This window comes from Aquarana catesbeiana, linkage group LG10 (assembly GCF_042186555.1).
Source record: "Aquarana catesbeiana isolate 2022-GZ linkage group LG10, ASM4218655v1, whole genome shotgun sequence".
NCBI lineage: Eukaryota > Metazoa > Chordata > Amphibia > Anura > Ranidae > Aquarana > Aquarana catesbeiana.
This window is the reverse complement of record NC_133333.1, coordinates 42,607,000-42,621,824: the sequence shown is the minus strand read 5'-3', so window position 1 is coordinate 42,621,824 and position 14,825 is coordinate 42,607,000. Positions and strand designations below refer to the sequence as shown.

General features: G+C 42.7%; 1 protein-coding gene across 2 annotated transcripts in view; it reads left to right on the top strand.

Moving 5' to 3' along the window:
• The window catches only part of LOC141110637 (pregnancy-specific beta-1-glycoprotein 5-like), a 270,576-nt gene that overhangs the window by 238,451 nt on the left and 17,300 nt on the right, over positions 1–14,825 (top strand). For both annotated transcript variants that reach the window (XM_073602100.1, XM_073602102.1), the window contains exon 5: positions 9,711–9,882. In XM_073602100.1, coding sequence (XP_073458201.1) covers positions 9,711–9,882 — 172 coding nt within the window. The remainder of the gene's footprint in view (positions 1–9,710; positions 9,883–14,825) is intronic.

Below are 14,825 nucleotides of genomic sequence, written 5' to 3'. Positions count from 1 at the left end.
TGTAATCTATGACAATGTAAGGTAAACAGTATAGTTCAGTTTCAAGTAAACTGTACAAAAGGGACGTAGTCTATAACGAGTCAGAAAAGCTCGTTTGGCATATTAAGGGTGTAATACAATCATTTCCCTAGTGTTAAGTCCAAGTAATGTCACATGGAAATATCCCTTTCTTAGTTTGTTTAGCAAAAAAATAAAAACCACAGTGGTGATTAAATACCACCAGAAGAAAGCTCTATCTGTCTCAAAAAAAAACTACTACTAAAAAACGTATTTGTGTGCAGTGTTGCATAACCGTGCAATTGTCATTCAAAGTGCGACAGTGACGAAAGTTGAAAATTAGCCTGAGCAGGGAAGGGGTTAAAGGAGTCCATATCATTTTGGCAAAGCAGCAGACATCTTTTTTAGCTTAAGTACATTCTTATTTGCAATTCATCCTCTACAATACCCCTCATTAGCATATACATTATGTATATGTAAAAAAAATATGTCCCAATAAACATTCCAATGTCCTTTAATGTCCTTTAAAGCTGAAATCCAAGCATAGCTTCCCCGCCATACTTCTGGCCCCTCACCTCACCATCTAATAGCTAGGTCAATTTAAAAAAGCTACGTTTAAAAGCCCAAAATATTGACCTGAATGACAGTACATGCCAGATCCCGATTCTAGTGTCTCCTTCATTAGGAGGGAAGGGCCCTTCTTTGGGAATCCACATCACTGCTAGGGTAACAGACATTTCCTGTTGACTGTCCAGCAGTGGAGCTTTTTAAAGACTGAAGACTGCTGATGAGGTCAAGATGCAACTAGTCTACTGCAGCACTGGATCAATAGGTTGTGGCTCCCAAAAGCAGCACTGATGAGGGTGATTAGGGGACAAGAGGGAGGGGTAGTAGGGTATATGGGCTTTAAGACACCTTACACCTTGCCCACCAATTATGCCAACAATGCAGCACACCTTATGTGGTATACACTTTCTTTACACTGCAGTAAACTATCCTTGCCATGAAAGGGCCAAATAGTCAAATATGCCCATGAGCCAAGAGTTCCTAATATTCTATTACTTTCAGTGTTAGGTGTTTTGTTAAGGTGATAAACAATACATATAAATCTTTGAAGTTGTGAGGTTAGTCTCAATGGGAAGTTGCTTGGTTAAGATGGTATTGCTCTATTACAGACAATGTTGCGAAATGCTGTATTACACCACCAAGATTTGTACAACATAGTTTTGTCTAAATGTCACTTAAATTTCTAAACAAGTAAACAAAGGTTGGACTTTAGAGGCATAGAAACAATGGAGAAATAACAAAAATAATATTTATTGAAAAAAGTACATGGTATAGTCACAGTGTTCAAAAAGATTAAAAATCATATAGAATGATACAATTTATACAATGAGCCCTTGTGAGTCTACGTGTTTCACTGTTAGGCTTTTTCAGGACACGATCAAGGTTCAGAGACGTGACAAAGAAAAAAGAGGAGAGCGAATCTCACTGTCATAAGGTGGACTAACTGTCATAATGTGGATTAGTGGGAAGTGGAAAGTCGTGTACAAAGGAGTTCCTGGTACAAAAGTTCATTTCACTCAACGCCTTCCTGCCCAGCCTTTAGTACAATGACGGCGAGGTGGGACCACTGTTGTTCTGGGAGGACATCTTATAATGTCATCACAGAGGACGATCACTGTACCGGTCTGCTGCCAGTACCATGTGATTGCTGTGACCAATCACAGCAGACCACATGACAGTTGTAAACAATGAATGGCTTCCTTTCATGCCATCCATTGTATACAATTGTGTTGCTAGCTGTAAGTGGCCATAGTGATCACATGGTACAGACAGGGCCAATCACAGCCCATCTGTACCATATGATTAGCTTTGGCCAATCACAGCTAATTACAACAAAAGACACTGAATGAACCAATTTTATTCAATAAAATGGTTGTTTACATTCGATTTGTAATTCTGTTCAGACTGTTTTCTGATGCACAGTAATGTAGATATTTGCCAGCACACCAAGGATCTTTGTCAGGCATGGGATCCTGCGTGACTCCGAAACGTTGCACTACACTGTTTTATGGTATGATCTTTCTTTGATTAAAAACTGTTTAGATGAAACTGAAGATCCTTGGTGTGCTGGCGAATATCTACATTATCGTGCATGTTCCAGTATCCAGCTGGTGGTCGCTACAGCACCCGGTACTTTTAGAGCTCATTCCAGAAACGTGTGCAATGGGAATATGGACTGTGTTTTTTCCTGCTTGACAGCACAGCCATGTTCTCAACCCCCTTCTCAGTAGCAGCATAATTTGGGAAAGAAAGCACCGCCAGGATGCAAAATGGAGGATTGTCATCACTAAGCCTTCTGTTTCTTTCAGCATGCAGTATGTGTATACTGCACCTGGTTGTCTATAAAGAACCTGATCTGCTCCTTTTCCTTCTGCTCTCTCTCTGAGTCTGAGTTCTGTTAAACAGAGAATTACAGAAGGCAAATTCAGGTACTTACACCAGTCATTTTCAAAAATACTATAGATTAGTTCTTTAATAAATGCATTGTACATGGGGACTCACTCGACGTACCCACTTAGGAGGGATTACACACGCAGGCCTTAGTAATGTGGAAACTTTGTTGGTTGTTCAAAGATGGAAGAGTCACAATAATTGAATGATTGGCACAGTGTGGAACAAGACAGTCCAGAGCATCAATATGGTATTACATAGTAGTGGGAGGGGTGGCGGTATAACTAGATAGCACTGGCCCACTGAAAGGGATCCCTAGAAGGTTGCTTGGCACCAGATAGTGTCCCTAGTCGCCAGAAACCTGTCCTTGTGCTAAGTACTATCCCTAACTAGTGGGTTCCTCTCCCTAGCCACTCCCTTAAAGTGTGTCCAAATGATGTGGGAACCCCAATTTAAAGGCTGCCTCGTTAAGATGGCCGCCTGAACTCTTTCCAAAATTAGACATCAAATTAGATACCTTCTTTCCCAGAGAGGACTAACAATGTCCTTAAGAAAACAATCTCCCTTATCAGACTTCCCTTCCCCTGTGGTTATGTCAATGTGCAGAATGAATTGTGATTAACCCTTTGAGAGTATCTTACCAAAAATGACCTTTTTTGTTGTGGAGGATACCCAAAATCTGACTTGTATCTTAGTGCAGACTTCTAGGAAAATCAATTAGCTGATCTCACAAGTAGAAAATTACATTCCTGACGGCATTCTGTACACCATCTGCATTCAGAATGCCTCAAGGTTGCCATTGCTGTTTACATAAAATTACAGTGCTGAAGATTTAAAAGTAAAGGCAACTTTTATTAACATTAAATTACAATATGGTTTGTGTAGCAATTGGATATGATTGTATATGCTTTTTTTTGCAAGTTTTTTCCCACAAAAATGGAGTTACCCTTAAACTACTTTAGCTTTTTGGGTGTACTATATGTATCCAGATATTAAAGCGTGTAAAGTAGTAGCAGCCGTAAGATTTTCTTTTCTTTTTCTTTTTTTGTTTAAGTTGGCTCCTGGTGTGCTGATGAGCTGTAAAGGAATTTAAAGTGTTGCCTATTGATATATTTCGGTACCATAATATTTCACCATTTTGAGGGCACGCAGTTTTGAGGCTTGAAACATTTGGTATCTATTTACTTTACACTACGCTATCATGTATTATGTACAAACAAATTGAGTATTAAGTTGTGTTTGTGTGCACAATTTGTAACTACTATATTTTTTTGCTTTTAAAAAATATAATGTTCGGAAATATTTAGAGTAAAAAATTGAAATTTTACCCTGTGAGCAAATAATGAAAAAAGTTGCTCTAGAAGGGAACTAGTTAAAATATAAATAAAGTCCAAACGTTTCTTTTTTAGAACTGGAAAAAGATGAAGATCCCTGGCAATTTTTTCTGTCTGTGGCCCATCAGCTAGATTTTTTTTTATTTCCTGCCCCAGAGAAACAGCAGGATGTAAAAGGAGATTTCTCCAAAAAGAGACCCCCCTCTTTGACAGACATAATCAGAACAGGTTTACCTATTGGAAGATTTTACTGCTCTTCCTGTAGCAGTAACAACAATTTTTCCTGGTGCCTCCATGGCAGCATACATGTGACAAGCTCCGCCTTGGCTCCTCCCTCAGGACCTGTGAATATTATAAAAGAAATGGATTAATGCACTCCCAGCATTCTCCTTTTTTCCCTTCATACCTCATGGTCAGTGAATGGTGGTCAAACGTCCCTTACCTGTGCAGTCGGCAGCTTCCAGCTGGGTTCAAGCCTCTCCCAGGTGCAGTCCCTATTCTTGGGCAGCTAAATGCATTGAAAAGATAGTGAGCCCCTTCTGTGGGTCTTTTGGGACAGCAGTTGTCTCTTAACTAAGAGCTCCTATCTGCATTTATATACCGGCATTTGATCAAGCCTGCAGCAGAGAAAGCAGCTATATCTATTTTTCACTTAGCTCTCCATTTCTCCTTCCTGTTATCCGTTCTCTCTCGCTTTCCTTTCTTTGCATCCCTCTCTCTCTTTTTTGCTTTATTCCTCCCCCACCACCTTCCCCTCCTTGTGCCTTCATTCCTGGTTACTGTAGTGGGCGGCTCGCATCGGCTTTTCTGAGTCCCTCAGTGTCTTCCTGCCCTTTCTGCGCATGCGCGGACATCAGGAGCCAGCTCGGTGGGCCAGGCTGAGTCGGGTGGGCCGCATAGGTCCTAGTACCACCGGCCACGCATGCGCGATCTGGCCTGAGGTTGTGGTGGCCATCTTGAATAGGGGCAAATTTTAAAAATTTTGCCCTTGTTTGTCAAAATCATTTTTAGAGGGTTGTATCTTCCACAGATGCCTCTCCCCTCTCCATTGTTTATTACTGGGAGCTTTCAGCATGGCAGCCTGTTGTCATCTGAGGAGGTTGCCTATGCGGGGAGCTCTTGGAGGGGACCCTGTTTTTTGCAAACGGTAAATGTAATTTCTCTCTTTTTCTTTACTCAGGAATACCGTTTCCTTGCTCCAGCTGAAATACCATTTGCTAACTCCTTCATCTTTCTCTAGCTGCTTTTTCTGTCTGTTCCCTAAAATAAGCAGCACGCCACCTGAACAAGACCCTCTCCAACATTTAAGGTAGGGACCATCGTCCAGGTGAGTAAAAAAAAAAAAAAGAAGTCCAAGCGGACATCAAGGCGACATAAACAAACCTATGAAGGCCCCAACCAGATCAGGATACCATGCAAGCGGCGAGGGTTCATCTGTGAAAAGACAGTTCTTCACATTCTCTAACTCTCAAATCCCTAATTGCCGAGCATGCAGGGTCATCCCATTACCAGCCAATTGGTCTGCAAAAGCTGTTTTAGAGTCTATGCAACAGACAGAGTCAGAGGGTTAACAGGTAAGCTGCCCTACTCAAAGATGGGCAGGGGATACGTAGTGGAATGAGCAACAGCAGTTGCATTGCAGCAATTAGCTCAATCTCCTCCAGAGAAGTTAAGTCTTCCTGGCCCATCCTCAAGAGAATCCTCTCACCACGCAGCAAGTATCCCTCCTAGACATCTGGATGATGGTGGGCCATCTGAGGATATCTCAGAGGAGCTCGGCCCTCGGACTTCAACTTTTTTTCTAGTTCAGCCCTATGTCCAGGCTGTAAAGCCAGCTGTTGGCTGGGAGAAAGCCAACACTACATCTGAGAAGTCAAAAGATGTACTTCCCATTTCTAAAGAAGCAGGTTTCCTTCTTTCAGCTCGGTTTCCACTAGCGCGACTTGTCATGCGACTTGGGACTGCAAAGTCGCATGACAAGTTGTACCCCATGATTTCCAATGAGTACCGTTTATCTGTGTGATTTCAAGTCACAGCAACTTCAGAGTAGTCCCTGCACTCCTTTGGTCCCACTTTGATGTGACTTGAGGTCCATAGACCTCAAGAATACACAGGCATTGTTTCAAGTCGCATCAAAATTGTGGAAAAATCGTGTGACTTTCATGTCGCAATAGTGGAAACATAGGCTTACTCTGATGGATGATATCAGAGACATTGTTGAAGAGGAAAGGAAAAAAAATAAAAAATGTTTTTTTCTCTCAATTGCCTAGGAAAACTTTATCCATGGTCGGAAAAAGATTCTGCAATGCCAGACGGTCTGCCGGAGGTGGAGGTTCATATAACAAAGAATTTCATCTCACCAATCTATGATTCAGCCTTAATTGAGGATCCTTTAGACAGATGACTAGACCCCAACTTAAAGAAGCTTACCAAATGGTGGGTAAATGCCTGGAAGTCAACAATTGCCTTAAATGTATCCAAAGCCCTGTGGGAAACATGGAAACTATAAGACAAGACTTCACTTCTAAGACGGCGATGCATACAATTCGTTACTTCGCAAGATCAATGTCACTATTTGTGATAGCCATATGGGTATTGTGGTCAGAACTACGAGCAGCTGACACTGTGTCAAAACAAAATCAGTATAAATACCCTTTTTTAATGGTAAATCACTCTTTGCAGAAAGGTTACAGAAAGCCATTTCCCGTGTCACAGGAGGAAAGTCAGACTTGATTCCCCAGAACTGCAGAATTAGATGTACCCGGGGATTAAGGGATGCTTACATGAATGCACCCATACTACAACTGTTTCAGAAATATCTGAGATTTTCGGTCAACCAGGCCCATTTACAATTCCAGAGTCTCCCCTTCGAGTCCTGCACTTCATGGGGACTCGGATCACTATCCAATCTTCTTGATGAGAACTGGGTCTCAGTTCTTATCACTAACCAGACAATATCCTCCTTTTATCAAAAGATCCTGCCCAGCTAGTAGAACACAGGTAGATGCTGTGGCCTACACTATCAAGATATGGTTGGATGGTAAATCATCAAACAAGTCATCTTTTCTCCAGTTTAGGCGCCTTATTCAACACCGCAAAAGGGACGGTGTCCCTGCCATCTCAGAAAGTGTGGGCGATCATTCAGAAAGTAAGGAGAGTGAGGACATGGTCTTACATAACAGCTTTCAGCTAACTCAACCTAATAGGGATTTTTATCTTTTTGTATCCAGATGGTCCCATGGACACATGGATACCTCAGGCACCTTTTAGCTAGAATTCCTAAAGCAATGGAGCAAACCGTCTATCCCAGTCTATATATCAAACAAGTTTGACGCACAGGGTTCTGCACTAGTGGACAAAGAGGGAGATGCTTGTAAAGCCGCGTCCATTAAGGCATGTCTTCTGGACCACAGTTACCACAGACGCCAATGCAATAGGCTAGGAGGCACATTGCAACCAGATGTTGGTTAAAGAGAGATAGGTGTTCAATGCGGGAGACATCATTGCAAATATCCTGAAAATCCATATGGCTTAACTCGCATCGACAGCATTTGTTCTCTCAGATCAAGGACAAATCAATTCTGATTCGGATAGACAATAGAGCTGCAATATCATACATACATCACCAAGGCAGAACCAACAACAGTTCCTTACTAAGGGAAGTGGAACCTATCTTCATTTGGGCAGAGGGGAATTTGAAGGACCTAAAAGTAGTCTATCTTCCAGCCCACTTAGACACAAATGCCAATCACCTATCCCAAGAATTCCTGGATCCCAACAAATGGTCCCTACAACCAAAGTTATTCAGTTGGATTGTGGGCCAGTGGACCTTTCCTGAACTGCATCATTTTTGCTACAGAAAACAATACCAAGCTGCAGAGGTTTATTTCACATCTACTTCACCCTTGGGCAGAAGCAATAGATGCCCTGTCAAGTCCTTGGGCATGCAATCTAATTTAGGCCTCCTACCTCGAAAATTCTCTTGAGATTTGGAATATCAACAATAAAGGTGTTAACAGTCCTGCCATATTTGCAGGGAGACCCATGATTCCCTAGGGCAATATTTCTTAGTGTCCAGCCTCCGGTAAATATTCCTCTGATACCCTTTCTTCTGGCTCGAGGCATCACACCCTTTAGAATCCTCACAGATTGAACCTTCACATTAGAATGTTAAAACAGAGGCTTTAATCATTAGGATGTTCCTCCGGAGTTGTTTCAACTCTGCTCAAAGCACAAGAGCCTTTAATGAACAATGCGTGTGAAAAGGTTTGGAATAAGTTTAGATCTTTCTTGAATGGCAAAACTTCAATCCTGATGTACCCTCTTCCTTCCAACTCATTGACTTCCTGCAAGCAGACCTTGATTTAGGATTAGGATTAAGCAATTTAAAGGTACAGCTGGTAGCAATCTCTGCTGTGCTGTGACAAGAGATGGGCCTAAGATCCTTTAATAATCAAATTCTTCAAGGCAGTCAAGAAGATAAGCCCACCCATTAAAACAAATCTTTCCCACTTGGGATCTCTCTATCACTCTGGAGCCCTTATCCAAACAGCTGTTTGCCCCATCTGATTCAGCATTCTTGTGGAATCTCACTTGGAAACTGTCTTTCTTTGTGGCGATGGCATCGGGCTGGGGAGTATCAGAACTTCAGGCTCTGGGATCAGAAGACAGTAATATTATATTTTGTACTGGGATAGAGTGCTACTTAGAATGGTAGATGGTAGATTCATCCCCAAGTTCTCCTCTTCCTCTACTATCTCCGAGCCTTGGGCCCTGCCAATCTTTTCAGATCCAATTTTTACCTTCTTCATGAAGATATTACTTCGGTACTAAGACACTATCTTCAAGCCACAACAACCTTCAGACTTTTATCTGACCTATTTGCAATACTCCAAAAAAAAAAAAAAGACAGGGGCAAAGAAACATCCTCTGGGGCCCTCCGGCCATTCCGGAACTGCAGTATCCATCATGCCTAGTCATGTCTGTGAATATTGGAACTTTACCATACCTCATGGGATGTGTGGTTTTGTGGCAGCCGGGGAGCCATAGTTTGCAGATCCCTGCCCTAGTACAATAGTTTCATGGATAATCAAGTTGGTTAAGAAGCTGTTTAGGAATAGGGGACTGGAACCCCCTCTTCAGTTGGGCTGTATGTCACAAGGTTGTTTTCTGCTTCTTGGACGGCCAGAGCAGACGTTTCCATCAAAATGATCTAAAGGGAATCATCATGGTCATCCCAACATGCATTTACGAGACTTTACAGAGTAGATCCGGCAGTTTTCTCATCTGTAGAAACTGGCAGACAAGCTATCAGGCCGGCATTTACCTATTTTTCAATTATTTTTCAAATAAATCTTTTACTATGCATCATCCCACTCATTTCAGCTAGTTATTTGTCACAGGTATGCTGCCATGGAGGCATCAGGAAAACAGAAAATTGTTTCAAGCTTACCGTAGTTTTATTTTCCTGGTGCCTATCCATGGTAGCATACAATCCCACCCTTGGTATGCTATATTACGTAGAATGCTATATTACGTAGAATGCTGCTATATTACGTAGAATGCTGGGAGTGCACTAATCCTTTTCTTTTATAATATTCACTGGACCTGAGGGAGAAGCCAAGGCGGAGCTTGTCACAGGTATGCTGCCATGGATAGGCACCAGGAAAAGAAAATTACGGTAAGTAGAAACAATTTTCAGTTTTTTAGGCTTTCTCTTCACTTTCTGTACTGGAGACAATAGACATCAGGACCACTATCGAGAGGGAATCTCCAAAAGAGGGATAGCAATAAAAACCTGACAGAGGTTCTAATCATTCTGCATTCTATCCAAAAACAATAAAAAGGGTTTTGGCTTTGCATACACTTTCATCATTATTTTACCTATCAAAATGTATATTGTGTCACTGTTCTTTTTTTCAGAACCGACAGACACGCCTAACGATTATGAGACATCCACAAATGGAACTATCTTTGGAATTGGAATTGGAATTTCAGTTATGTTACTGCTGGTTCTTGCCGCTGTGTTAGCTTACTTTTTTATCAGACACAGACAACACAAAAATAAGTGTACTACACAGGATAAAGTTACAATGTAAGTAGATTACCCTACAATTTTCCAGTTCTAGCTCAATTAAAGTCTAGGATTTGTACAAAGGAGTACAAAAGTTAATTTCACTCAATACCTTCCCGCTCAGCCTATAGTACAATGATGACCGGGCGGGAGCACTATTGTTCTGGGAGGACGTCATATAATGTCATGCGCTGCGATCTGTCACCGGCTGTGTCCACCAGACACAGCCGATGACTGATCACTGTACCGGCCCGCTGCCAGTACCATGTGATCGCTGTGACCAATCACAGCAGATCACATGACAGTTGTAAACAATGGATGGCTTCCTTTAAGGCCATCCCTTGTATATAATTGTGTTGCTAGCTGTAATTGATTAAACTGATCACATGGTACGGACAAGACCCGTCACAGCCCATCTGTACAATGTGATTAGCTTTGGCCTATCACAGCTCATCAAGACAAAATAATTTGAATGAACCAGTTTCATTCAGTAAAAATAGTTGCTTAAATTCACTGGTATAAGCAATCATAATATGTAAAAAATATAAATAAAAATTCTGATCACTTATGCAGAGTAGTACAGTGTTACTATGGTAACACGGTATTGCTCTGATCACAGTGTGCTAGAATTTTATTTATTTTTTAATTGTGATTAAAAAACAAAAACAATATTGAAAAAAAATATTAAAAGTCAGTGTCCCTGATCACCACCACACCTGTTATATGATAATGCTGTACTGCACTGGTGACACTATATAGTAAAAAAAAAAAACTACTGGGAAAAAAAACACTTTTTCTTAATTTCTTCATTTTCCAAAAAATTGTGACAAAATATTACAACTTCAAAAAAACTTGCCACGCATCTTACTAAATACCTTGGACTGTCTACTTTCCCAAAAGGAGTAATTTGGGGGACATTTATACTGTCCTGGCATCTCAGGGTCTCAAGAAATGAGAACGTCAGTACATCAGGGTTGATCAATTTTCATATATATATATGGTTTTAGGCATATAGTTACTACTGTTAATAACCGTAGAAGTTTATCATCTAATAATAGTCGTAGAAAAGCTTGCTAGATGGGTCCGGTTTCGCTCCTCCTAGGACAATGACGTGTCCCCCCCCCCCGTTTTTTTTTTTTCCCGGGGGGGGGGGCTGCTGGGTGGTGGGTGGTCGGGGACCCCTGATCCCTCAAATTAGAGTGATTCCATTTTTATAGTCTTCTTGTTTAATTTAAGGTGCACCGGGGCTGGGGCAGTCATGCCGCGCCTCCCCCTACCCCAAGGTTTAGGTGATTCCTTCTCCCTGGGTTAGGAGTCCGCCCTGTATGCAGGGACTGGACGTGTCTGGTTTTCCAATGGGTGATGTGCTCCGAAGCCTTCACTGCTCCCTCGAGCCCCTAGGGGGCTTGAAGCTCCCTTCCTCACCCCCCCCCCTTCTTCCCCTCTTCTTCTTTCCTCTCTAACTACTCTTGTCTTTGCAGTCGGTCGTCTGCTTGTCGATGTCCATTTTCCACACAAGAAGCGAGGGATTCCCCTCTCTGCACTAGATGTGGTTCTCCACAGCTCCGTAGATCAGGTAAGCGTTGATGGATTGGTGGTAGGTCCACCCCCTCTGCTCCATGGCTGTTGACAATTTATCGTCTCCCCCACTACGGGTGGCGACTCATAATACCCAAGGGCTAAACTCACCTTCTAAACGAAGGAAGGTCCTGGATTATATGAAGTCACGCAAAATTGATATCTTGTTTCTTCAAGAAACACACTTCCCGATCCGGTACAATCCCACTTTCCTTCATGCCCAATTCCCCTTATTCTATTTAGCTAACGCGGAAGATAAAACTAGGGGGGTAGCTATCCTCATTTCCAAGAGTTGTAGATTTACTTTACAACAGGTGCTGCAGGACCCAGAAGGGAGGTATATCCTGGTGACGGATTCTATAGAGGGTAGACTATTTTCTCTGGTATCCTACTACGCCCTGAATGCGGGTCAACTTAAATTCTTCAGTAACCTGTTTAAGACGCTTGATCCCCTACTGGAAGGCTCCATAATCTTGGGCGGAGACTCTAACGTTGCCTTTGACCAGGGCCTAGATAGATCCAAACCTCCCCAGGCTCAAACCATTCGCCTGACTAGGACCAGCTCTAAGATAGCTAAATTGATATACTCACAAGGTCTCACGGACATTTGGAGGGAGTTAAATCCAACCAAAAAGGATTACACTCATTTCTCCCATGCTCACCAATCTTATGCCCGACTGGACCATTTGTTGGTCTCCAATAGCCTAATTCCATCAGCCCGAAAAGCACAGATTACAGACACAGTATGGTCCGATCACTCCTTGTTGAGTGTCACAATAAACAACCGTGCCCCACAAACCAAACCCGCCTTCTGGAGATTATCAGAAACAATTATTTCCGACCCTATTAGGAAAGTTGAAATCGAAAAGGCTATCTCGGACTACTTTACACTAAACGACACTGCTGATGTCTCAGCTGAAACCTTATGGGCTGCTCATAAGGCGACCATTCGGGGGAAACTAATCCAAATATCTTCCCAAATTAAAAGGGAACACAGGGTGGACATAGACAATCTTGAAAAGACCTTCCACAAACTGTGTTCGGAGCACAAGAGAGATCCAGCCCGGGTTCCGGTATCCCGGCTGGATGCTGCACGCCTGGAGCTCAATTTAGCTCTTACAGTCAAGGCAGAAAAACGCATTTTATGGCAAGGAGCGAAATACTACTACCAAAAAGATAAAACTGGGTCTCTCTTGGCCTCCCGACTCACACCACGTACTCACTCGTACACCTTCCCTAGAATTAAAATAGCAGGCCAACAACACACGGCAAATACTCTGAAAGTCATGGAAGCCTTCCATGGATTCTATGCGAATCTTTATAGTGAACATAAGTTGAGTGGGACTTGGGATGTTACCAAATTCTTGGATGACCTGCCGATCCCCACTCTGTCGGCAGAACACAGAGATAGACTTGAAGCTCCTGTTTCTACTGAGGAAGTCTTAGCGGTAATAAAAATCCTAAAGAGATGTTCGGCTCCGGGTCCAGATGGCTTCTCCACACCATATTATAAAACTTTAGCGAACACTTTAGCACCATACCTAGCCAAATTTATTAACTCTAAAATCAAAGGGGAGCCTCTGGACCCGCAGCTGAATGCTGCGTTCATCACCGTCATCCCAAAACTGGATAAGGACCCGGGAGAAGTGTCTAACTACAGACCCATATCTTTGATCAATAACGATCTTAAAATAATGACTAAAATTATGGCTGACCGCTTAGCGTCCTTTATCGGGTATTATATAGACAAGGACCAGGTAGGGTTCATTCCTGGACGCCAGGGTCCTGACTAAATCAGAAGAACAGTTGATGTGGTCTCGATCTTACAGTCGGGGCTGGGATGGCGGTGGTGATCAAAAAAGTATGTTGTTGTCGTTAGACCTACAAAAGGCTTTCGACTCCGTCTCCTGGTCTTACCTGTTTTCGATTCTAGAAAGATGGGGCTTTGGCCCCTGATTCTCCGGACTACTTAAATCACTATATTCTAACCCCGAGGCTAGGATTAAATTACAAGGACGATTATCAGAACCTATTAAAATAGCGAGAGGGACCAGGGCCAGGGATGCCCGCTATCGCCACTTATTTTTGCGATAGCAAGCGAATCGTTGGCGATTGCTATCCGCACTAACCCAGACATAGCAGGGGTCAGATGTGGCCCTAAAATTCACAAATGCGGCTTATTTGCCGATGATCTTATTCTCTACCTTACGTCCCGGTTACATCCCTCCCTGTTGTCTGTAAGCTCCTGGAGGAATTTGCCAAGACTTCAGGATTACATGTCAACTATTCTAAATCCCAAGCGCTCAATGTGTCACTCTCAGAGTCACTAGTATCTCGGTTGAAGGCCTCCTTCCGCTTTTCGTGGAGTGAGTCCTCCATACGATATCTTGGTATCAATCTCACATCTAAATTTGAACAACTATACCAGGCTAATTACCCCCCCATCTACAAAAAATTGGAATCAGATCTTAAACAATGGTCCCCGCACAAAATATCCTGGCTAGGTAAGATAAATCAAAATGACCCTACTCCCAAGACTGTTATATATATTCCGTTCGCTCCTGATCGCCATCAGAAAGGACCATCTCCTGGCGTTCCAAAACAAGGTGGTCAAATTCATTTGGGGAAAGTCCGGTCACCGATTGGCGAGACAATCCTTATATAATCTGAGAAATAAGGGGGGACTAGGCCTTCCAAATTTTTTTTGGTACTACCAAGCTGCTAGACTGGCACAGCTGTCCACAGTCTATTCTAAATCAGCCAGACCTGATTGGGTAGAAATGGAGCAAGCAGTTCCATCTTTCACTATAGATTTTCTCCTCTGGTGCCCTCCGCAGTCTAGGCCTCCCATCCTATCTCCCTCCTTGTCACAGTCATTGAGAATTTGGGACACTCTTAGGAAGAACCCCTCTTTGGCATCACAAAGCAAACCCTTAGCCCATATTTTCCGAAACCCGGATTTCCATCCGGGCCTGGATATCAAAGCATTTCAGTGGTGGCTAGACAGGGGAATGTACCAGATCGGGAACTATTTTATCTCAGCTGGACCAATTTCTCTAGCCCATTGCATTAAACATCTGGACCTACCCGTTTCAGAGAGGTTCAGATATATGCAATTATCACACTTTCTTCATTCTATTTGGGTCTCTAAACCGGATCCACCTCAATTTACCCCATATGAACTATGGTGTGGGCAGCTTCTGGAGCAGAGGGGGGGGGATCTCCATAATCTACTCCTCGCTTGCAACAAGCGGTAGGAAAACAAAATTCATGCTGGAGTGGGAGAGGGATCTTCAGGAATCCTGGGACCTGGAACACTGGCACAAAACCTTCTTTAGATCCTTTAAAGGCATACTAAATATTTCATTAATCGAAGCTAGCTTGAA